Raw genomic sequence first — 21,826 nt, forward strand, 5'->3', positions numbered from 1 at the left:
TTTTATTTAATATTCTACGAGATAAGATATGCTCTATATAATCATCATTATGTCGTTCATTTCGGCCCTGCAGCTAATAAAAATTGATTAAGTCATGTTGCACTATTACAGAGGCTCGTTGCGACTCGACGCAAGCCACACCACACACGTTCTTTATTGCATTCAGCGCGGACCGCGTAAGAACTTAAAATCGTTACACACTGTATGTATTACTTGGAGCAACAAAGCCTACTTTATGTGAAATATACTTGAACAACGGCCGATGCACAGTACGAGAGTATAAAGTACAGTTGTCTCTTGATGATGTATCTGCGATGCAAGGCAGCTTCGAGCTAGCTGCTATCAGAGTTCGAGCAATTGTCTGGAGAGCACATCTTTCATTTGTCCCTGTAGTACTGCTGCTACTGCTGCTTTCAGATATATGTTCCTCGGCTAATATCCCGTGACGCCTTAAATTTTCAGCCAGATAAATTCAACTGGATCAGGAGAGAGAGAGAGCTGCAACGAGAAAAGCACATATATATATTCGGTACATATACTTCCGCAGATGCGTATGTGTGTGCGCGTACTATGCCGGACATGCGGCTAGGCCTCATGTCCGGTGGCCAGCGTGACGCGATCGAATTAAAAGTACCTAATCGTGGACACGGCCGAGACGAGAGCAGTATACGCACGCCTGACAATGGGTTTATAGGCACTATACCGTCTGTACACCATAAGACATAAATTAACGAGGCTGTAGAGAGAAGCCCGGGGAGGCCCTTCTATTACTGTATACGGTACTCGAGCGCGGCTGTACGAGCCGCATTCCTCGTGACGAAATCGTAAGGGATTTTTCACCGACTCGCTTTTTGGCTTTCAGCTGGGCATTCATGAATGACCGAGAGGAAAAATTCATTTAAATGGTATGATTTTAGAAAAAAATTGATGCATTAAAAAGCGAGAAGAGCTTCGGACGTAAGTATGAGTCGGGAAGCAAAGCTTGCAGGATCTAGGACTAGCGTTGTAAAATTTGCGTAAACTTGAAAAGTTATAATTTATTAATTTTATCTAAATTTCAACGTAATTTTTTACACAGTGAGAATACATTGGAGTAACAAAATATTTATGAAATTGGCATACATTAGCGATGCACCGAATCAGTGTGGGCTTGGCGATTTTTCTCGTCGTTGAAACGTTTCTCCGCGTTTATCGAGTTTGTGCGCGTCGTTGACTCCGTGTGTTTTTACGTGCATGAGGAGGTTGCTTAGCAGTGCAAAAATTTTTCCACAATTGCCACATCTACGCGATACACCCCTGTGCACCGAATGAATATGAGCTTCGAGATAACCCTTCGATAAAAGATCTTTGCACACGAGTGGGTAATGCATCGATCGTCCACCGTATCGATGTTTGTTTGTTCGACGAGTTCACGCTTGGGATTCAAATTTGATTCTTCTTCGGCATCGTCAAAAAAATCCTGTGCGACTTCCACCATGGATTCTACTTTGATTATGCTTTGATCACTGTGACCATGGCTATCTTTTGCATTTTGCGAATGATTTGGAGAATGAATGGCAATTTTTTCAACCACCGATGAATAAAATTGGGACTTTACATCTTCGTCCTGGAAAACTATTTGCACATCGTCGTTGAGTTCGCGGTCAAGATACGAATTCGATTCTTCTACAGCCTCACTAAAAAATTCCTGCTGTACATCTTTCCAGCGATTTTTAAAATCATTGGTGATTTTACTGACTGCTGATGAATTTACGGCAATAACTATTTTCCTGTCACCATCAAGTTCGCTTTCACGTTCAACACCGCATATTTGAAGAATATCTGACTGTTGAAAAAAGAAACCTACGTAAGAATTTAGATTTAAACAAATAGAAGTTACGTATAATTATCGCCACTCACTGAATTTTCTCGTGGATCTCGTAGATCGGATTTCTCTTCAGTCTTTTCACGATTATTTTCAACGCGAGACTCATCGCTGGGCTCCTCTTTCTCTCTGAAATAACCCCAATGGAATCAACTATTTCGTTACAATATTTTTATAACTTCGTACTCGTTAAATAAGAACTACCTGTCGGCACAGTCGAAGAAACCACTGGATTCCATTATTGTCACTCGGACTTTCGTAAAAAAAATAATCTCTCCGAGATGATTTCACGTATAAAACTGTAGCTAAACGCGAAAAGAGTAGCGAATACTGCTGGGCTGTGCTCACTGTACTTTGGAAAAATGTCGATCTGCCAAGAGGGCCGACTCGTGCTCGCTCATACAGCTCCGCGCACAGCCTAGCGATATCAAGTCATTCGCGGCGAAGTACCGCGTTCTAGCAACAGAAGACGATTATAGCTCCAAGCTTAAATTTAATTTAATAATATTATTTACAAATCAAGGCATGAGATTTCGAAGTTATCAAAACGTGCTAAGTAAAACCAAGTCATAATAATTGTAGCATTGATGAAATTACTACATTGATAATAAAAATGACTATTTTTTCAGATTAAAAGTAAAATTTTATTATAATTAAGATTTAAAATGCCATTAAATTGGATTAACAAAACATTCGTTCCTGAAGTTCCGCACAAGCCAATGCCAATGCATTCATAAAGCATTCTCGCGTCAAATCAGGACTTCGAGCGTGAATAGTATTATGGATTCCTGTTAAGCTAAACGCTTTTACATCTTCTTTCATTGTAATGACTTCCATTTCTCCTAACAGTGGAAAAAACTTAACATACATCACATAATCGCCAATGTCCATAATTTTGGCTGGCCAGAAATTCGAATCTGACTTTCTGATCGCCAATACTGTCTGACCAGGCTGGTAAAGTTGAGCAAAGTCGTCGCTTATCCGTGATACCGATACTACGCGTGCTCGACGATTAGACGTTTCTACCGGCGCTTCTTTCGGGGCTTCTTTCGGGGCGGATAGTTGAGACTGGTGTTTTGCAAATAAATTGGGCGTATTAGGCTCGATGAGAAGCTTTATAATTAATGGCGGTTGAACAGTGTCCATGGCTGCTTTATCGTTACTGAAAATTAAGTGTAATTTTAATGTATAAAATTTTATCAATCATTTTTAAAAGATTTACATACATTAATAGAATTGATGTTTCTTTTATAAATTTCAACTTCTCATCATCCATAACAATTCCATTCAGGTATAATCTAACTGTTTCCAGGCATCCATTTTCATTTGAAAACTTTTTGTTTCGAAAAAAACATTCAGCCGAGTTCACTGTGGCATCGTCGAGTTCGTGTTGTTCTGGAAAACCACACAGTTTATTATACAACTTGGTCGCCATTGACTGGCTGCAGTTATATATCTCTAAATATTTTTCTACGTCTTCCCCAGGCAAGAGTAACCACTCCAGGCAGGCCACGAGTAATATGCCACGATTCATTCGATACAGATCAGCTTCTTTCAAATAATCAATGGTAAAATTGAGAAGGGTACGTTTAAGCGTTTCTAGTTCTCCAGTCGTAGGTACGTAGCTACTAGATCTCCTCGTTCCCGCACGTAGAATACCAATTAAATCATCTTTATTATCTAAATTTTCCCTTTTAATATCGTTATCAATTAAATGTTTTCTTAAAGAAATAATAAGATCCGCATTAGATTGTTTGAGAAAATATTCTCGATTCATGTAAGGAGCTTTGGACGAAGTTGATGAATGGTCTTCGGCGGGATCCGTATTATTTTCAGGCGGCTGAATAATTTGGATATCTTTATTGCCAGTACTGAAAAATTTCAGATGATTTTAAAGTAAAAAATTATATTAACTATATTAAAAATATTCTCTCACATCAATTGAACGGTCCTTTGTTTTATGAATTTTTTTTCTTCGTCGTCTAGGGGTTCTCTTCGGACAAGCTCTCGCAAATAAGATCTTATTTTCTCCAAGTATTCTCTATTTCTTGCATACTTGTGGCAAAAAAGAAAACGTCTAGCCGATTTGAGGATGGCCATTTTGAGCTTACTGTCTCTTGGAATGCCACACAGTTTTGTATATACCTTCTTCGCCTCTGGGTAACTGCTGAGATATATCGAGTTGTACTTTTTATCAGATTTGCCGGGATACAGGACGAACTCGATGCAAGCGACCAACAATATGCCATCATTTATACGATACAAATTAATCGCCTTTAAAAAGTCGAGCGTATAAAGAAAAATCGTTCTTTTCAACGTTGCTTTTTCTTCTTCCGTAGGGTCGTTGTTCTGACGTCTTCCTATCGTCGCACGAATCATATCTCTTAAAATATCATCATTACTTAAATGATGTCGTTGAATATTATGCTTAATTAAATAATTTTGCAATCCAATGATAGCATCTGCATGAATTTTTTGACGAAAATATACTTGGTCCATTGTATTATACCGGATGCGTTGACTATACCCACTTCCTGTTGTGTCTGATACGGCTGATAAATAATCATCGTCTACCGATATTGGTGTAACTGGTCGAGACTCATGGTCGTCCGCGGGCACGGGTACAGGCTCAGGCGGAGGTACAGGTGAATCATCTCTCACGGGATCTATTACATATTCTCCCATTTCATTACTGAAAATTAAAAATTATTATGGAGTAAAAAATTATATAAACTTCTTTTCGTTTTGATACAGCTGATGAATAATCATCATCTACCGACATTGGTGAAACTGGTCGAGGCTCCTGGTCGTTCGCAGGCACGGGTACAGGCACAGGCAAAGGCACAGGTGAATGATCTCTCACGGGATCTAATACATTTTCTGCCATTTCATTACTGAAAATTAAAAATTATTACAGAGTAAAAAATTATATAATCTTTTAAAAATTCACTCACATTACTTCGATGGATTTGTTACGTATGTAGTCCTGTTCGTCATCGTCGATATGAATTCCTCGCAAATACGATCTTACCGCTTCCAAGCATCCGTTTTCTCTTAAACGATCTGGCCAGGAGAAAAAAGATGCTGCCGCTCTCTTTGTGTCGTCGTTGGGTTCCCGTACTGGACCCAGCATAATATATAGCATGGTAGCCTCTGCTGTGCCGCAACAATGTAACTCTAAATATTCTTGATCGCTTGACCCAGGAAACAGTAGATACTCCAGGCACGCGATCGCCAAAATGCCATGGTTCAGCCGATACAGACTAATTTCCTTCAAATAATCTATTTTAAACTCAAGAATCGTATCTTTAAATTCCTCCAATTGTTCTTCGGAGGGATGATCGTTCACAAATCTTCTCATTCCGTTACGAATCATATTTATTAAAATTTCTCCATCCTCTAGATGTTCTTGCTTGATTCCTCTGCTCTTTATATAATTTACTAAGTTAATGAGAGAATCAGCGTTATCTTTTCGGAGAAAGTACTCCCGATTCAATGCAGTTAGTGCCATTTTTGTCCTCGATCAAATAGTCCGATACCGATCAAACTGTGTATTTTAAACTATTCGATGATCAGTGAATAAAATGAGTATTTCGCGTAGAATAGATCAATTAATATTACGATTTGATGTGTACGACATCCGGCAATAATGCCGATTCTATCAATACTAACGGTTACAGAAATGTACAATAGACCTCGTGTCAACATTGTATTCCCGCGCTCATATACGTAAGAATACGATAAACACAACGGTCGAACAATACACACACGAGATCATATTTTCAACATTTCCTACTAGGATTATTTCACATTATGCTTCGATAAAAATGTTCCGTTTAGAGAATCGAGCTGCCTGTAATCCTTTAGAAAAAAATCCGCCTGCCGATCACTAGTGGGCAAATCTGACTACGCGGGTGACCGTAGCTTCGAATACGACTCAAGTCGAACGAAATAAATTTTTACCAGGCCACAATCCACTCATATCGATACCATTTTAATTTCCTTCTTACAAAACCTGGTTTTGTTTTACTTTAGCTATACGATGCCTCAAAGCCAAAACGAGAGTCAGAGAAAAGGTTTTTTTAAGAATTGCCGGTATCATGCGACGATGTGTAGTACATACACGGAGTCGAGCAAGGAAAAGTTATTTTCTGCAATGACTTTTTTTTCTCACTTTCTGTCTCTCGAATTCTGAAGATTTTTACGATGCCTCGCCTCGACTGTCTACGAGTGTCCAGGGCTATAAATTCGAAAGACATATAGGTATTCGTACGAGACGAGCTGTTGAGTCGAGGGACGATTATTCTTCGTCTGTATCGTTACACACGCGCATCTGTCCCAATTGATGTCGCTGACACACGCACCGATCCTCTACCCCGATTTTCATACATAATAAAGATAAAAATGCGAAAAAGCACCATCGCTCCGACATTACGTTGCCTTACATTTACTCTTCATTAGTCTTTCGAGACTCGAGGGTAATGTTTTCATCGCGCCGATGATCTCTCACGACGATTTTCGAGATTATACAAGAAGAATAAGGAAGACGCCCCGCTGCGAGATTTTCAATGCCGCCTGGAGAGATCGAGATCATTAGTGCCGAGATCATTACACACACGCACGCGCGCATATTAGGGCAGTTCGTCTCGAAAGGGGATGACTTAATATTAAGACGATTAAATACTCTCGTTTGATAATATAAGCTGTTGCTCGCCAGAAGGATGGCAAAAACGAAGTAACCGCAAGTCGTGCAAAAAAAAGAAAAAATTCCCATACGCTCCGTGGATACTTTTTACCCTCGACTGTGTGTTTTCGTTTTTTTTTTTTTCATCCGCAAAAAAAACTGCATACAATGTGTATACGTACATAGCTCGATGAGTCGCTGCGTTTGTGTATACATAACTCACCCGAGCCCCCTTCATATATTTTTCCAAATTTGATGTAAATTATACATCGGTTTTGGCGCAGTCGGCAGACGCGACGGAAAAAAAGGAAGGAATAGAAGAGCCGAAGAGATACCGTGGCGAATCGCGTACAATCAAATCGGAAACGAATTTTTGACCGTGAGCACGCGGATACGTATACGTAAGAAAATTTCCCATCGATTTTTTTTCTCTTGATATCTTCTCGTCGCGGTGGCTATAGCCGCGGGAGCTACCTACGGTCGCAATAAAATGGTTTGTAAATTATTTCTTAAATAGATCCGTGTGAAATTATATGCACGAGCTGAGGCCGAATTTTTTTGCGCATCGATATACGTGCATATAAATACAGGAAAAAAGTAGATGGACAAAAAAAATGCTATTACCCACTGATTTATACATTCGTATTACGATACGTGTTACCGCACGCACACATACACTGCACTCATTACACCGCAATGGGGGTAATAAAAAAGGAGAGAAAAGAAAGCAGCGTAAACGCATCGATTGATTTTCGGCATTTCGACCCCATCGTGCGTGCAGACGAGCAAACTTTGGGATTCGCGAGCTGGTGTGTGTGTGCGTGCTCGATGATGCGCGACGCGCCGCGCCGCCGCGCGAGATCGTAAAAGTCAATCGATCACTGCGAGCGCGAACGAACCGCACTGCGACGCAAAAAAGAAAAGAATAATAAAAAAAAAGTTCGTTGTATCGTGTGTACACACACGATCTCGTCGTGTTTGCACGTCGATATGCCGATATGCCGATATTATATTATATTATATCCATTAAAATATCGTCGCGTTGTTTTAGGATGTATTGTATGGATCGAGATCGTAATAAAAAAAAAAACGGCAACGACGAATCTCGCGGTGGTTTACGTACTTTGGGTGTGTATTTACGAGATACACGCGCAGCATTGTGCGACATTTATACACATCGCAGCCCTTATATGTATACACGAGATCACCGACTTATTTATGACCTTTCGAAAGAGAAAAAGGTACATCGCGGCCCGTCACAATGGATCCCGAATCCGTCTCGTTCCTTTTTTCTCTTTCTTTCTTCCATTATAACGCGATACGTTCCGAGGGTTATCGCGCGCGCATTACACGCAGCGCCTGTGTACTCCGTATTTCCGCATTGACAAAAAATAAAAGGACTATATGGAATATAAGGGAAAAAGAGTAAAAAAAAGGACACAAAAGTAAAGAACGTAATATAAAGCTCGAGTCGAGCTAATTCTCTGCTGACGCTGACGCCGCTGCGTGTAAAGTCATCGACGCTTAAGAAACGGCTTTCTCATGGTGGCGCGAGGCCATCCGTCAAGCGACTAAACTCCGCGGCGTATACTTATGTGTATGTGCAACATTTGCCGCAGGATACTCGTCGACGCGCACGCACAACTCAACAATAATTATCAAAATAGAACTGCGAGCTCGTATACGTATACGGCCCGGCTCAAAGTCGCGAGCTCACGATCGTATATAAATGTATAATGCGCGCAGTGCGCGATGCGATTCGGAAAGTGCAGCGGTGTTTATACGGGACGTAAAATTGCGCCGCGCGCGTCGTCTCTCACTTTGCGGATGAGTTTCCTGGAATCATATACGCGTGTGTGGATCGTCGTTGTGCGGTCTATGATACGTATATGATATACGAATATCCGCGTGTATCGTGCGTAGGGATTAAGAGTAAGAAGACTCAAAAATATTATAATATGCGCGTATACAAGTGAGTTTGGAGAGTACCAATTTTTCTCACCGATGGAACGGAGTCTTTACATCGTTAGCTTCCGAACTTTAAATTTAACAAAAAAATAGACGAGCGACGTCGACGCCGAAAATCGTGAACGACAGCGACGCGTGCGCGAGTGAAAAATAAAAGGCAGCATATCGTATGGATATCGTAGCATGTCACGTAGTTGCGAGCTTATAAGTGTCCGGCGATCGTCGGTGCACTTTATACGGTGTGCACTCGAATTCGAGTTGAACATTATGACAGTCGTGTAAATGTCGTCGGGAGCGGGACACGACCTTATACATCGTACTATTATTAGACTGTATTATATACAATGTTGCACCTATAACTAGTACATGAGTGTGGGTATGTATTCGTTAAGAGGAAACGATGATCATGAATTATACATATGATATTGTAAAAATCAACTTGCATTTCCGTGGGAATTTATATAGTAGTTTTGATTATATTTAATATAAAAAAAACCTGTGGTCGAGATCCATGCGCAGGGAGATCGAGAGAGAAAAAATTTCCCACCGTTCTAATCAAAGCTGACACGCGAGTTCAATAAAATTGTCAAAATATCTACTCTCGCGCGTCAATCAAAAAATAAGAGAGAGGTATTAGATCGCAATAGCTGTCACTCTTAAACGAGATGTACGAAAAAATAAATCGGGTAAAAAGTTTTTCTCTCTGGTGCATCGAGCTGCTGCCCTACATCTATATGTACATCGAAATCCGATCGAAAGCACCCCAAAAACGGTCATCTCGCGCAGCTCGCTCGCGCGTATACACAACGTACATCGCCTAGACCTATATAGTACTGGCCCCGAATTACGAATAAATGCGCGCAAAAAAAGGCATCAGCACATTGCCTATAAACGTATGTATACGAAGTGCACACGTATACACACGTCGCTGACTCGCAACAATGAGCCGCGCGCTGCACTTTTTACATAATAGAGTCACGGACTTCTTCATAATACGCTTTTGGCTCAGCGCATGTACGAGCGAGCAATGGTCATCGTACTGTACAGCGTATCTCACGTGTGTTGTATATTACCCTCTCTAGTCTCTCTCTCGCCATTCACGACGATCGCTGAGTATATAAATTCCCGAAAGGGGGGGTAAGGGTCAAAAATGATTTTGCACGAAATACGTGTATATATATTATTGTACGTACGTGCGAAACGGAGTACATAAATTTTACCAAACTTTTTTTCCTCTCCTTCTTTTCTTTTTTGCTGCTGCTGCCGCTGCTGCTGCGGCCGTTGTCCAGCGTGCAAAAGCCCCGCGATGACGTTGAATGCGGTATACATACATAACTCTGCCTCGGCCTATTATTGTTGCGGCCAAAAACGATATCTTCATTATTGCGGGCCTCTCGATGGTTTGGTCAGCAGCCGTCGTCACTCCTGCTGCAAGTCAATTTTTACGTATCAATAAGTTTGTTGAATTATTCCATATGCAGAGCACATGTATATATTCACGGCGATGATTTTTCGAGGGGATGCAATAAATCGGACATTTATGATTTTTGTTGTTTTGCTATTCTCGTCGAACAAAAGGTCGGTAATATTTGCGAAAGTTATATGCCTTTCTCTGAAGTGCATATATGTGGTCAGCCGCACTCGGTGGCGTTATTACCAAGTGCGTCGGTTACGAGAAGATGCATTTTTTGCCACGGCATTGTTTCGAACGAGAAAATAAAAAAAAAAATTCAACGATTATTGCGTCACTCGTTTGTTTTTTTCGCAAAAATTTGCAGTCGCGATTTGAAAAATTTGAGGAGCTGCCTGCTGGCTACGTATGCGGGTCCCCCCGTGTATCACAACGCGCGTTACAATACGATACCGCGCACATCTTCGGAGAGCGACCAAAAAGCAACGACAACAACAACAACAAAAAAGACCTCAAGGCTGCGCAGCTTCCGAGATCGAGATCAGCGTGCCTTATATATTGTAGAAACTCGAACACTCGCTCCTTCTCTATGATACGTCACAGTACTGTAACCATATTATATTATATCGGCCCCCTCGTGTATGTGTTTACACTACATACGATGCGGACATGCGTCTCGGGTCTCTTCGTTTCGTTTCCCGCTTCGCGTTAGTAGCGTTGCATCAACCCTCGGATATGTAGAAAGAGAGAAAAAAAAAGCGCGCGTACGAGCGGAAACATGAAAGCTACCAGCGAGCGACGGGTCACTAGCATGATCATGCATGCCTATGAGCGATGTGCGTATGTGTAGAGAACCTCGAGTCGCTGTATGCCAGTGAACGTACGAGATTTATACGAAGACGAAGAAAAAAAATACAATTAAAAACGTGTAAAGTAAGATGTAGAGAGAGGTAATTGGACGACAATTTTGAGCGTTTTTCAATCGAGATGCGATTGTTGTATTAATGAATCTACTACTTGTTAGCTTGATATCATGGCTAGAATATAACTCGTACTCGATGAGTTAACACGATTATTCACAATTACTTTATTCATCGACGGGCGCCGGCGCATCTGCATCAATTCGAAGCGCAAACGCGATCTAATCGTCTTCCCACTATTATGCAAGCTAAGAAGCATATATTTTTTATAACAGGTGAAAAGAACATCATCGAAAGCTCGTAAATTTGATATATATACTTGCGGGTATAATTGAATGAAAAAGCTCCAATCGGTCGTCGATCAATCACGCTCCAACCATGTCATACTTGCCGATCGTGATCGTGCTAATTGCGACGTGTATAAGCTCATCGAAAACGACGCGTTATGCAAAACGAGTCAACCAGCACTGGCCAATCGAAGTCGAGATGCGTAATGTGTGATTCATTAAACTTTGACTCTCGGTCTCGAGCTTTCGCAATTATAACGCGCATAGCTTCCACGCATGCAAGCGATCGCGAACAAAGAATACAAAGCGAAGCGTATAATGATAAAGCTCTAGCGCTAGAGAGAGCGAGCTTGCGGGCGGCCAATGAGACGTCAACGAGGGTGGAGCCGCAAATCATGTATACAAGCTGGAATCTCCACCTACTTTTGACAAGAGAGAAAGAGAAGAATATCGCGCTCTAATTCTTCAAGAGAGCCAAGAGAAGACGCTTGGTAAAAGAGAATCCGTCGGTTGGCAATTTGCCGGGGGGCGCGCGCGCGACACTTGCCTTTAGTCGCTCGTCCGTCCGTCCGTCCGCGTGCCAGCAAATGCAATTATATTATATATACAGTGCAGCGGGCCCGTGAACTACGCGTAGATTTCGTACAAAGCTCCCACTTTTCTCTCTCTATCTCGAAGAAGAAGCAAACAGAAATATGACATTTCTCTGGCACTCTCGAAACGAGAGAGAGAGAAGGCGAGGAGGGGTTATACGGTAGCCGCGCGCGCGCGCGCGTAGTCTCGAGAGTCCACGGATGATCGAATTATATTAGTTAAAAGCTCGTTAGTGGCGCGCGCCCGAGATACCCGAGATCCGCTTTGATTACATTATTATAATAAATATATATGCGTGTACGTGTACGTGAATGTGAGTGGGTGCGTGTGCAAGTGTTGTGTTTTTTTACATGTGTGGGTTTTTCAATCAACGACGTGCAGTGCAGAAATTATGATTATTTCGTGAAATAAAATAATACCGATGATGCTGACGGCGACGACGGCAACGACGCTGCACGCGGATCTGTCGAGCGGCAATAATTACGGCAACGGTCATGTGCAACAGCAGCAGCAATTGTTAGCCGCGCAGAATTCCGCTGGCGCGATTCACCACGCGCCCCAAGACTTCACCGTCTCGAGGCTGCTGTCGAGAGGCAATCGCAATTTAGGTACGTATTATGAACTCGAGGCAGCAGACAACAAGGAGCTTCATTGACGGAATCAATCGGGGAGATCGCGCGCGTCTGATTGTGCATTATTATTTTCATAAGAAACAGCAGCTGCTGTACCGATGCTGCGTTCCAAGTAAATAGTTTTTTTTTTTTTTCGTCGTCGTCGTCGACAACAGATTGCAACGGCAACGCATCGAGCGTAAACGACAACAACGACAACAGCAGCAGCAACAACAACACAAGTGCCAGTGGCGGAGTCGCGCAGCAGCAGGCAGGCCGCAGACCTCGGCGCAGCCGCACGACCTTCTCGGCGCAACAGTTGGCCGCCCTCGAGCGCGTCTTCGAGCGCACCCACTATCCGGACGCGTTCGTGCGCGAGGAGCTCGCCACCCGGGTCTCGCTGTCCGAGGCTCGCGTTCAGGTATATATATCTTCGTTATTTTTGTACCGACAAAATTATAATTTTATCCGACGTAAATGTCTGCGTGCGGTATAGTAGTTGGACCGAGTCGAAGAGTCTCGCGCGGTGCTCTATACGAAAAAAGTTCATCCTCTATGCGTATACACATATAAGCTTTGCCGCGCGCGCTGAAAGGTTGTCATCTTTGTAGAGTAACATGTGCGCGCAGCTATATATACGAACGTATGCGTATAAAAGCAAGAAGATGCGACAAGTGCACGCGCCGCTGCAGCTATGATTAGCGTATCCTGATATATTTTGCCGCAGTACAGCCGATCTCCGACTCGGCTCGCATATTTTCTTTCTTTTTATATCGCGCATAGACGTTGCGAGACGCGCGATGTCGGGCACTTGTCGCGTGTTGCAGAGACACGATACGACTCGAGCGCGGCAGTGATATTATAGTGAAAAACGAGGAAAAAAAATGAAAGGCCGAAAATTACTCGGGTGTATAATTTCGATTGATATTAACATTGGAGTTATCGAAATACCGAGGCCCAGTCGAGTGGACGCGTTTTTTTGTTTTGTTTTCTCTGTGCAACGCGAAATACAATATCGAATCGATAGCCAGTAGTGCGAGGACGCGTCAAAGTATAAAATAGTAGTTATTTTATCAAGTGCTCGTAGTATCGATCAACCACTCGTTGATGCTAATAAGAGACGAAAAATCTGAGGGGGACACATCTCGAGCGAGCCCTAGATCCTTTTTTTCTCTCTTGCTTTTTTTTTTTGCCCTTTTATCTCCGCTTGCCGTGCGTTAGTCAGCTGCGACCTTTTTTCGACTTTCTCGGTATATAATACGTATACATACGCGCTGCACGCACATACGGTCTTTTTGACACGAGTAGCAGCAGCAGCGGCCTTAGCAGTGTCGGATTATACACATACTCGAAGACACGAGCTGCGTTTTGCACGAGCAACACCACCGAATGTATACGCGGTGCCAGCATATATAGGATAGGAGCCGTCACGCTGTCCGGCCTCTGTCAAGACGCGCGCGCGGCAAGACTGCACCGCAAGAGGCTCAGACGCTATGAGCTAGCTATAGCTAGCTCTTATTCGTACGTATAATAATAATGATAATTAGCGAGAGAGGCGACCCTGTCATCGCGATGATAGGAAGCTGACGCGTACGCGAGCAGCGTATAAGGTATATGCTTTGAAGAAACTCGGCCCTATTTGTAAGAATCTGCGATTTCGTTTTGTCGTGCTCGTGTACTGCGTATACGTAAAACTGCACCAAGCGTATTTTATGTATAGTACCGATTATTGCGTACGACGTTGAGTTTCGGATCGCGCCGGGACAACATCTGGTGCTGCGCGCGAGCTCCGTTTTTGTCAGACCTTTACTTTTTTTGTCTTTTTTTTCTGCTTCTTTGATTGTAACTCAATCCGTCGGAAAGTAGCGTATGAATGAGAAAAAATTAAAATTACACTCACACGTACACCGCAAGCACATTATATACAAATTAACACACAGTCAAGTACAATGAAACACACACACCTAGTCGCAATTGTGCAATCGGCATTAGGAATTTGCGGTCGCTTTTACATTACAGTAGCTAATTGAAGGGGGTTGAAAAAAAAGTGGCACGTATATATGATACACGGACTCATCGCAATTCGACGCTTTTTTCTGTGTGTAGGTCGATCCACGTGGCACGCGCAATACTACATAATATAAAGCAGGCATTATGAGTATATTAACAAAATGCATCGCGCGATGAAAATTTCGGTTGACCACGCACGTGTCGGTGCGAGCTGTCAGCGATGTACCGTCGTAATTTTTTTTTTCATTATTCGGAGCGCAATGTGGGTAATTACGCGACGACCACTGTATATACACACACGCGCGCGCACGTATATGCGAATGTAATTAGACTTTCAACTTATTATATTATATAATACAGCTGCTATACAACGGGGGCGCCTATAATATGCCTCTATACCATATATATAATGTGGCACGCGTCGAATAGCCTCCGTGTGGTCAGCTCTATACGCATCGAGTTTTTTTGGGCGGGGGTGTGTCGCGCGGCTACAAACCCTTTACGTTGTGCGATTAGCCATTGTCGAAACGAGATCTAAAATTTCAATTGCCGGCCCACCACCGCACGGTCGCAGTCGTATATATATAATTATCATTGAACGCGCGAATTCGCATAGGTCTGGTTTCAGAATCGTCGGGCCAAGTTTCGCCGGAACGAGCGCAGCTTGACCGTCGGCCGCGGCGGCTCCTCCTGCGGCCTGCAGATCGGCCGCGCGGACCTGGAGACGACGAGTCTGCCGCTGAGGCCGATACATCGATCGCCGATCGTATCGACGACCTCGTGCGGGATCAACGGCAACAATAACAATAATAATAATAACAGCGTCGACGCGATGCCGATGGATCATCACCATCAGCATCATCACGGCTTTCAAACGGCGTCGACGACGACGAGCGGCTACGGGAGCTACGTGGGCGATTACTGGCGAGCGTCGATGCAGCAGCATTACGGCAGCAATAATGGCATAGCTGCTGCATCGTCGACCGCACAGACGACAACGAGCACGGCGTCGTCGACGAGCAGCTGCTTCGTCAGTTCGGCCGCGGCTGCGGCGGCTTTCATAGCCGGCAACGTCTTTCATCATCACCATCATCATCTGCACCCGAGCGGCAGCAACCTGACCAGCCGACTGAGATCGGCGGCTGCTCATCCGCAGTACGCGACGACGGCGACGACGAGCTCCGGTGCGCAGAGCGGCTATCACGCGACGATGTGAGAGGATCGCTGCGCGCAATTCTTTTTTCTCTTTTTTTTTTGTGTAAATTTACTAAAGGCAATTAAAAAAGTAATCTCAGGTGCTATGATAAAAGAACTAAACGAAAGCGAGTGAATTTAGAAATTTTAAGCGTGCATATAATTGCGTGTAGCGTGTTTAACTTTCTCTACGTCCGCTGCTGGTGAAAACCAAAGAAGCGGCCTGTACATAATATAAATACTATATATTTTATTTATAACGCAAATTGTAAAACTCAAGTGTTCGATTAACGATGCGAGATATAGATTTATCATGTCGGTGGAATAAATAAAGATGCACCAAAGAAATGTGTACATATATTTGTCGATAACGATTTCGTAATGGTTCACTTTATTTTTTAATAATATATCCATTTGTTAATAACTTAACGCAAGTATTCTCACTTGAAATATATAATATATAGATTAGCAAAATAATTGTACTTTGTGAAAAGATGTATTGTAACAAAAAAAACAATATAGAAAAACTTCCTTTCTCAACAACGATCGTCCTTAATTGAAACTGGTTTTTTTTTCTGCTGCGTAGTCGCGAAGACGTTATAATTTTTTTTTTTTTTTATTTATATTACATATTATGATTCGAACTTGTCATTTTTCTGTCTCACTTTGTTTTCGGCTGTAAAACCTTCATTATTTTTTCAGCATCGAATTTGGCACATCAGCATATTGTACGTTTTATTGAATTAGAAATGATGGTTGCTTTACGTTTTATGCAACGTTCACGAGTGGTTTTTTTTTTCGTTTCTTCCAAATTTATAACTGAAATATTCTATGCGTTAATACTACTTCAGTCAGTTTTTTTCTTGAATCTAGCTAGCTAATTGCTATAATTGTAATGGATCATGCTTAAATTTAATTTAGACCCGCCTTGGTAAAAGTCTCATATTGTTCTATACACGTGCTCGATTTAAAAATTACTTTTCTTTTAGATTACTCTGTTTGATAGTTTTTGTAATAACATTTTTCATCCGTTTAAACATAGGCTGCTTGCGCCTGTAATATTGGAATATAATTTTGCAACTTTTTTTTTTGCCAAAATACTTTAGAGAATTGATTAAATTTTTAACGAGTGCCATTTTAAATTCTTTCATCTTAAATTTATGCAAAACATTTTAGAATGTAGTTTGTCCGTCCAGTAGTAATTTACAAGTGGCTTAAATATTTTGATAATATTCTAATGAAACTTTTCTTAAACTAGATATTTGGAATGATAACAAAGTGCATATAACAAAACTACACTGTTGATAGGACATTTTGGACAACATTGCTCCAATCTACTTTTGATGGGATAAGATAAAATGCTGGGGCAATTTTGCTGCCACATGGACATTGAGACCCTGATATCCAACTGAAAGAGCCAAGTTTTGATGAACACTTTGGGCAATTTAATTTACCATCAACTTTGTGTAAAATATCAGGCATCCATGCCAATGGTTCAACAAAATATGTTTGATTGCAAGGTTGTGATTTATCAACTTCATCTTCTTTTTTTGGAGTTTCCTCTACTTTCTTCTCAGTTTTTTCTGGTTTTTCTGTTTTATCATACTTTTTACTAATGTGACGCCAAACTTGCTTCTCTTTTGGCTTATGATGTAATACATTACTGGCATTAGCAACAACTCTACGGCACTTTTTACAGCGATATACAGTAGGCTCTGGGTGCGTTTTGTTTAAAGCAGGATCTGGTTTGATAAGATCAATGTAGCTTTGTGGCAAGATTCTAGCTTTTCTTACCTTGTCAGCTGCTATCTGCAGCCTGTACATTTTAAACTGAATATTTGTACAATCAATTGTAAAGCCCATTTCTTCGTAAAGCTGAAGTTGAGCAATGAAGCCAGGATTTGGACCGACAAAGCGTCTCTTTTTTTTAACAGTCTCAAAAGCATTATCAAATGGTAAATTGTACTTTTTCATAATGAAGGCAATGACAATAGTGGCTGAACGAGATACACCAAAGTAACAATGCACCAATATTTTACCACCAGACTCTAAAGCACTCTCTATAAATTGATTGGAATCATTAAACGAAGTAAGAAGATCTTCCCTTGGCATGTCTGCCATTTGCATGAATTTGAGCTTGATATCTGGTAATGCATCTTGAATTTTCCTTGGCAATGGACATGAATCCACAGTGAGAATGTGCGTTATTTTTGTTTTCTTCAGCCACTCTATGTCAGTAGCAGCTGTCAAATTACCTAAGAATAAATTTGGCTCTATTTCATCACAACTTGTAGGACCAGCCTCAAAGTCCTCCCTTGTCAAAGAAGAACTTTCTTTTTTGGCCATTATGCTACTTTGTAGTTCTGAAAAAATTTTAAATTATAAGTACATTTAAAAATTATTATTTTAAATAAAGTTAAAGATGAATCATACCTTATTAATAATGCAATGGAATTTCATACAACATAATAGTATATGCCTTAATGACTAATAACAACCTTGGTTTATGTCAAATATAAATGATTCGACTACCTGTTAAACAAAAAACCAAATAATCATTAAATAATTCCAACAGCAGCAAAGTTATAGCTGTCATTCAAATAAATAACAGTTCATAAAAACTGACAATACACTTACATATTGTTGAAAAGCAGATTTCGCATCTATTAATCTACTAATCGACGATGCCTCCTTTTTTTTACTGCTGATTATCACATATTATGCATTTTCGGGAATCACTGACAGCTTGAACGATTATTAAAGGCGAATCGAGGGAGTAGTAGCGAACACGATCCGCGCGACATCACTCAACTCGATGACAGCCAACAACTTTTGTAATTAACATTTAATACAATGTAAACACAACCACGTCGAGGGCGTACAACAATAATAATGTGTAGTACGTTTTCCGATATATATACGCTACCTAACTCGTGCAGACCAGACGACGCACTGGGTTATATTGATCTCCCGCGCGCGCTTTTATATAGGCAGCAGCAGCAGCAGTCTGCTCCGCTGCCTCTCAGTGCTCTGCTCACTGCTGCTCCACCGACCCGAGAGACATGTAGTGGCTGCGATATATATAGGTATGTAGAGCACACAGTGGAGAGAAAACCTTGCATATTGCATTATGTGCACACAGACACGGTTTCGCGAAGTTGCCCCGAAGATAGGGTGCTATGCACGAAGAGTACACGCGTTGCCGAGAGCAATCCGAATTTATAAGTAAGTGTGCACTTACACGTGATAGCTGCCATGTACTGCACGCGAAGCTGCTTAGTTTCGCTTCTATAATAGGCATATGCAGCGCAGAGGTATATAGAGCCGATGCAACAAAAAAAAAAAGTACAAAATATAATGACGAGCTACGAGAGGGCTTTGTGTTTGTTTACACGCGTCGAGGAGTCGATTGAATGAGAGGTGCGCGATATCTATTTGAAACTGTATACCAACGTCGCAACCTTGCTTGGAGTGAACAACGATAGATACTCATTATATTGCAATGCAGTACAGCACAGATCTCGTTGAGCTGCTCGAGTGGATTATTATATTTTTGAATTAAAATCGGAAGGACGCGCGAATCTATTCTCTCTCTCGCTCGCGGATGACTGCAGCCGAGCTGTGCAATTATTAAACGTCGCGCGGACGCGTCTGCATATCGACTGCCTGCATCCGCTCGATGATGCGTCGATTGTTGCCGCCGAAGAGTATTATAACATTTGCTCTCGATTGTTTTGCGGATATCGATACCGACTTCCGCTGCGGTGATTATTAAACGATTATTGATGAAAGTTAATAGGGGCACCATTGTTATTTAATCGACGTTCGATCCGAACGTATACGGGAGGAAATTGATTTTTAAACTAGCGTCATCGACGTTTTCGTTTACCTAATGGAACAATTTTGAATTTGTTCAAGTTATCCGATGCGATTGTTGCAAACGTCTAATTCGATCATTTCGCGGAGAGACATTTTACTGCAAAAGGTCGTTGACCCATACGTTGAAAAACGCGCCGACTCTCGCGAGCTGTCTGCGACAGACTCCACTCGGTCAGCTGGTCTCTAGCAGACGCTCACGCGTGTAACGCAATTTCAGAAAGACAGCGAGAGTCACATCGCGAGAGAAAGAGTGAAAAAAAAAAACAAAAACAAACAAACACGACATCGAAGATAGCACGCGTGGCGGAGGCTGCGCCACGCGACGTGACACTTATGCTATTGTACTATTGCACATTACTAGCACATTCGGTGCGGTAGCAGTAGTTCAGGCGAAAGCATTTCGAGCGTGCTGCACGCGTTATTGTTATAACGATGAGCACGCGGACTGCACGTCGTCGCGTCTATAAAAATACAACGATAATTTTTCGCAGCGCTCGCACTGCATAATACAAGTAGAGAGAGTGTGCGAGCACGCGTCGGCTGACAAGTATAATGTTATCGACGATAAAAATACGACTGCACCGAGGCGAGATTATCATCGCTCATCCTTCGGCGTAGCTCTGCGTTCGAATATAATACGAGAGAACGAATACATTAACTCGATCTGCTGGCCGGCGGACGCAATCGGAAGAGCAAACACGAAAACAAGAGGTACGTAATACACCTTTGATTGTCGTATCTCGCTGCTAACGGTTCTCCGTTCGTTATATAGTACGTACGAAAGATTATGCTTACGCGTTGATCGTGTGCGTTCAACATTTTCCAGACTCTCGTCGGCGGGGCAAGCAGTCGGAAGCAGTATGTGGACTCGTTCGGTCTCCCCTTTCACTGCGACAGTTTAGCTCTCGCACAACGTAAGTGCAATTTGCAGCAGCTCTAATTCAGAAATGCAATGTTTGCTCTTCGAATGCATTCGATGCCTTTGACTGCAATCACTCGCTGTGCTCATCGTTGTCCAAGAAGCACGCTGGTCTGAAAGCATTATGCTCTGCATTTGATGTCAATCCAGGCTACCTTAATTTTTAATTTCATTAATTTCATTCTTATGAAAGAGTTTGAATAAACAGATAAGGTAAATGTTATCAATAGATAATTTTTTAGTTTATTAAGATTATTGAATAGTAAGAATAAAGTCGAGCTTACAGTCATCACTTGTGTACATCCTGTTATCAATTCTGTGATATCTTGCATACAATTGATCAGTATGTTTTTACAATTGTTGTTTTTGCCTAATATAATTTGAGTATAACCTGAAAGTTTGAAATTTTACTTATTTAAAAAATTCAAATTTTATTACATACAATTGTAAATGCATGAAATATTTTACTTACAATTTTTTACATTTTTTTAAGATGTATTTTTAAATTTTTTGCAGATGCACAAGTGGCTTTGGTTTGGTGTCGAATTAAAAGATTTTTTATTCTATGGATATGATATAACAACAACATGGGGTCTTTTATCTACGTGTTTAGGTTTAGTAGCGCTAGGTATATTGTATGAAGCTATGAAACTGTCTCAAGCTAAATTACGTGCCATTTCCAAACAAAAGAACCAAATAGTTGTCGCTGGACATCATAATGATAGTTCTTCATTACTTTCGAGAGTTTCAAAAAGATCACATAGTGTTAAAAGTCTGAAAAGGTAATTTTTATTCATTAACTATAATAGTAATTGATTAATTTTCTTAATATTTGAATTAAATTGATAGTGACCTCTGGTTAAAATGGATTGTGGAAGTGATCCATTGGTCCTTGCAAGTTGGTCTTGGATATATTCTAATGCTTTCAATAATGTCTTTCAATATTTATATGATGATCGCCATAGCCATTGGTAGTGGAATTGGTTATTACATTTTTGGACCAATCTGGTTTGAATGGAATATAGAAAAAATTCAAAGAAGAAAAAGGCTGTTAGAATGTAATCCAGTTTGTGCTGGTAAGAAATTTTGAATGCTGAGTTTCTGATTCAATTTAAATGTTTCAAATTTTCAATTAGCTGATATTTGTTTCAGATTCTCCAGTTTATGTGGAGAGAAATGAATTAGCGTTATCAATCACTTCAGAACATTCAGAAGAAGAAGAAGTAAATAATATTAGTGCTAATGTTGAGGCTGAAGTTCATTACCGAGATGAAATTTAAGAATTATTGTGTTCATACAAATTGAGCAATAAGTAGAGTTCTATGAAAGTTGACTTGTATATCTATTTATATTAATTGTTATATATTTTTATAAATTTAAATTATATAATAGAAGATGAGATACAATTTTGATATCTGTAAAAAAAATTGTATATACAAATTTTAGAAAATAGATAAAATCTATTACTTTAGAAAATAACAAACC

General features: G+C 41.1%; 5 protein-coding genes and 1 long non-coding RNA gene across 6 annotated transcripts; 2 read left to right on the forward strand and 4 right to left on the reverse strand.

Annotated features, from left to right (window-relative positions):
* Nucleotides 1-29: 29 nt before the first annotated feature.
* LOC111693439 lies at nucleotides 30-20,304 on the reverse strand. The gene is made up of 3 exons (XR_002763414.1): nucleotides 20,218-20,304; nucleotides 9,742-9,944; nucleotides 30-498 (listed from the first exon to the last, which is right to left on the reverse strand). It is a non-coding gene; the product is annotated as an uncharacterized LOC111693439 (long non-coding RNA).
* LOC106652748 lies at nucleotides 1,116-2,458 on the reverse strand. Its single transcript, XM_014371878.2, has 3 exons — nucleotides 2,069-2,458; nucleotides 1,900-1,993; nucleotides 1,116-1,825 (listed from the first exon to the last, which is right to left on the reverse strand). The coding sequence occupies exons 1-3, from the start codon at nucleotides 2,101-2,103 to the stop codon at nucleotides 1,247-1,249; spliced, it is 708 nt and encodes a 235-aa protein (XP_014227364.1). The 5' UTR covers nucleotides 2,104-2,458; the 3' UTR covers nucleotides 1,116-1,246.
* Nucleotides 2,485-5,543, reverse strand: LOC106652746. The gene is made up of 5 exons (XM_014371876.2): nucleotides 4,819-5,543; nucleotides 4,645-4,758; nucleotides 3,801-4,556; nucleotides 3,091-3,735; nucleotides 2,485-3,026 (listed from the first exon to the last, which is right to left on the reverse strand). Exons 1-5 carry the CDS (start codon nucleotides 5,373-5,375, stop codon nucleotides 2,546-2,548), a joined length of 2,553 nt encoding a protein of 850 aa, XP_014227362.1. The 5' UTR covers nucleotides 5,376-5,543; the 3' UTR covers nucleotides 2,485-2,545.
* LOC106652669 (short stature homeobox protein 2-like) lies at nucleotides 12,063-15,822 on the forward strand. The gene is made up of 4 exons (XM_023458014.1): nucleotides 12,063-12,336; nucleotides 12,516-12,538; nucleotides 12,611-12,760; nucleotides 14,966-15,822. Exons 1-4 carry the CDS (start codon nucleotides 12,150-12,152, stop codon nucleotides 15,563-15,565), a joined length of 960 nt encoding a protein of 319 aa, XP_023313782.1. The 5' UTR covers nucleotides 12,063-12,149; the 3' UTR covers nucleotides 15,566-15,822.
* Nucleotides 15,912-18,486, reverse strand: LOC106652747 (dual specificity protein phosphatase MPK-4-like). The gene is made up of 3 exons (XM_014371877.2): nucleotides 18,181-18,486; nucleotides 17,977-18,075; nucleotides 15,912-17,906 (listed from the first exon to the last, which is right to left on the reverse strand). The coding sequence occupies exon 3, from the start codon at nucleotides 17,887-17,889 to the stop codon at nucleotides 16,837-16,839; it is 1,053 nt and encodes a 350-aa protein (XP_014227363.1). The 5' UTR covers nucleotides 17,890-17,906; nucleotides 17,977-18,075; nucleotides 18,181-18,486; the 3' UTR covers nucleotides 15,912-16,836.
* LOC106652717 (probable low affinity copper uptake protein 2) lies at nucleotides 20,246-21,795 on the forward strand. Its single transcript, XM_023458015.1, has 4 exons — nucleotides 20,246-20,554; nucleotides 20,858-21,123; nucleotides 21,191-21,417; nucleotides 21,494-21,795. The coding sequence occupies exons 2-4, from the start codon at nucleotides 20,858-20,860 to the stop codon at nucleotides 21,619-21,621; spliced, it is 621 nt and encodes a 206-aa protein (XP_023313783.1). The 5' UTR covers nucleotides 20,246-20,554; the 3' UTR covers nucleotides 21,622-21,795.
* Nucleotides 21,796-21,826: the final 31 nt, after the last annotated feature.

The sequence above is a fragment of the Trichogramma pretiosum genome, unplaced genomic scaffold, assembly GCF_000599845.2.
Source record: "Trichogramma pretiosum strain Unisexual culture from Peru unplaced genomic scaffold, Tpre_2.0 scaffold112, whole genome shotgun sequence".
NCBI lineage: Eukaryota > Metazoa > Arthropoda > Insecta > Hymenoptera > Trichogrammatidae > Trichogramma > Trichogramma pretiosum.

Bases quoted from the DNA above. Each gene is read 5' to 3' on its own strand.
- LOC106652748 (XM_014371878.2), bottom strand. From the start codon at position 2,103: ATGGAATCCAGTGGTTTCTTCGACTGTGCCGACAG. The intron at 1,994-2,068 runs GTAGTTCTTATT...GGGTTATTTCAG, and splicing joins TTCTTCGACTGTGCCGACAG to AGAGAAAGAGGAGCCCAGCG. The intron at 1,826-1,899 runs GTGAGTGGCGAT...TTTTTTCAACAG, and splicing joins GAGATCCACGAGAAAATTCA to TCAGATATTCTTCAAATATG.
- LOC106652746 (XM_014371876.2), bottom strand. From the start codon at position 5,375: ATGGCACTAACTGCATTGAATCGGGAGTACTTTCTCCGAAAAGATAAC. The intron at 4,759-4,818 runs GTGAGTGAATTT...TTTAATTTTCAG, and splicing joins AACAAATCCATCGAAGTAAT to TAATGAAATGGCAGAAAATG. The intron at 3,027-3,090 runs GTATGTAAATCT...CTTAATTTTCAG, and splicing joins GAAACATCAATTCTATTAAT to TAACGATAAAGCAGCCATGG.
- LOC106652669 (XM_023458014.1), top strand. From the start codon at position 12,150: ATGATGCTGACGGCGACGACGGCAACGACGCTGCACGCGGATCTGTCG. The intron at 12,337-12,515 runs GTACGTATTATG...CGTCGACAACAG, and splicing joins GAGAGGCAATCGCAATTTAG to ATTGCAACGGCAACGCATCG. The intron at 12,761-14,965 runs GTATATATATCT...GAATTCGCATAG, and splicing joins TGTCCGAGGCTCGCGTTCAG to GTCTGGTTTCAGAATCGTCG.
- LOC106652747 (XM_014371877.2), bottom strand. From the start codon at position 17,889: ATGGCCAAAAAAGAAAGTTCTTCTTTGACAAGGGAGGACTTTGAGGCT.
- LOC106652717 (XM_023458015.1), top strand. From the start codon at position 20,858: ATGCACAAGTGGCTTTGGTTTGGTGTCGAATTAAAAGATTTTTTATTC. The intron at 21,124-21,190 runs GTAATTTTTATT...TTAAATTGATAG, and splicing joins AGTGTTAAAAGTCTGAAAAG to TGACCTCTGGTTAAAATGGA. The intron at 21,418-21,493 runs GTAAGAAATTTT...TATTTGTTTCAG, and splicing joins ATGTAATCCAGTTTGTGCTG to ATTCTCCAGTTTATGTGGAG.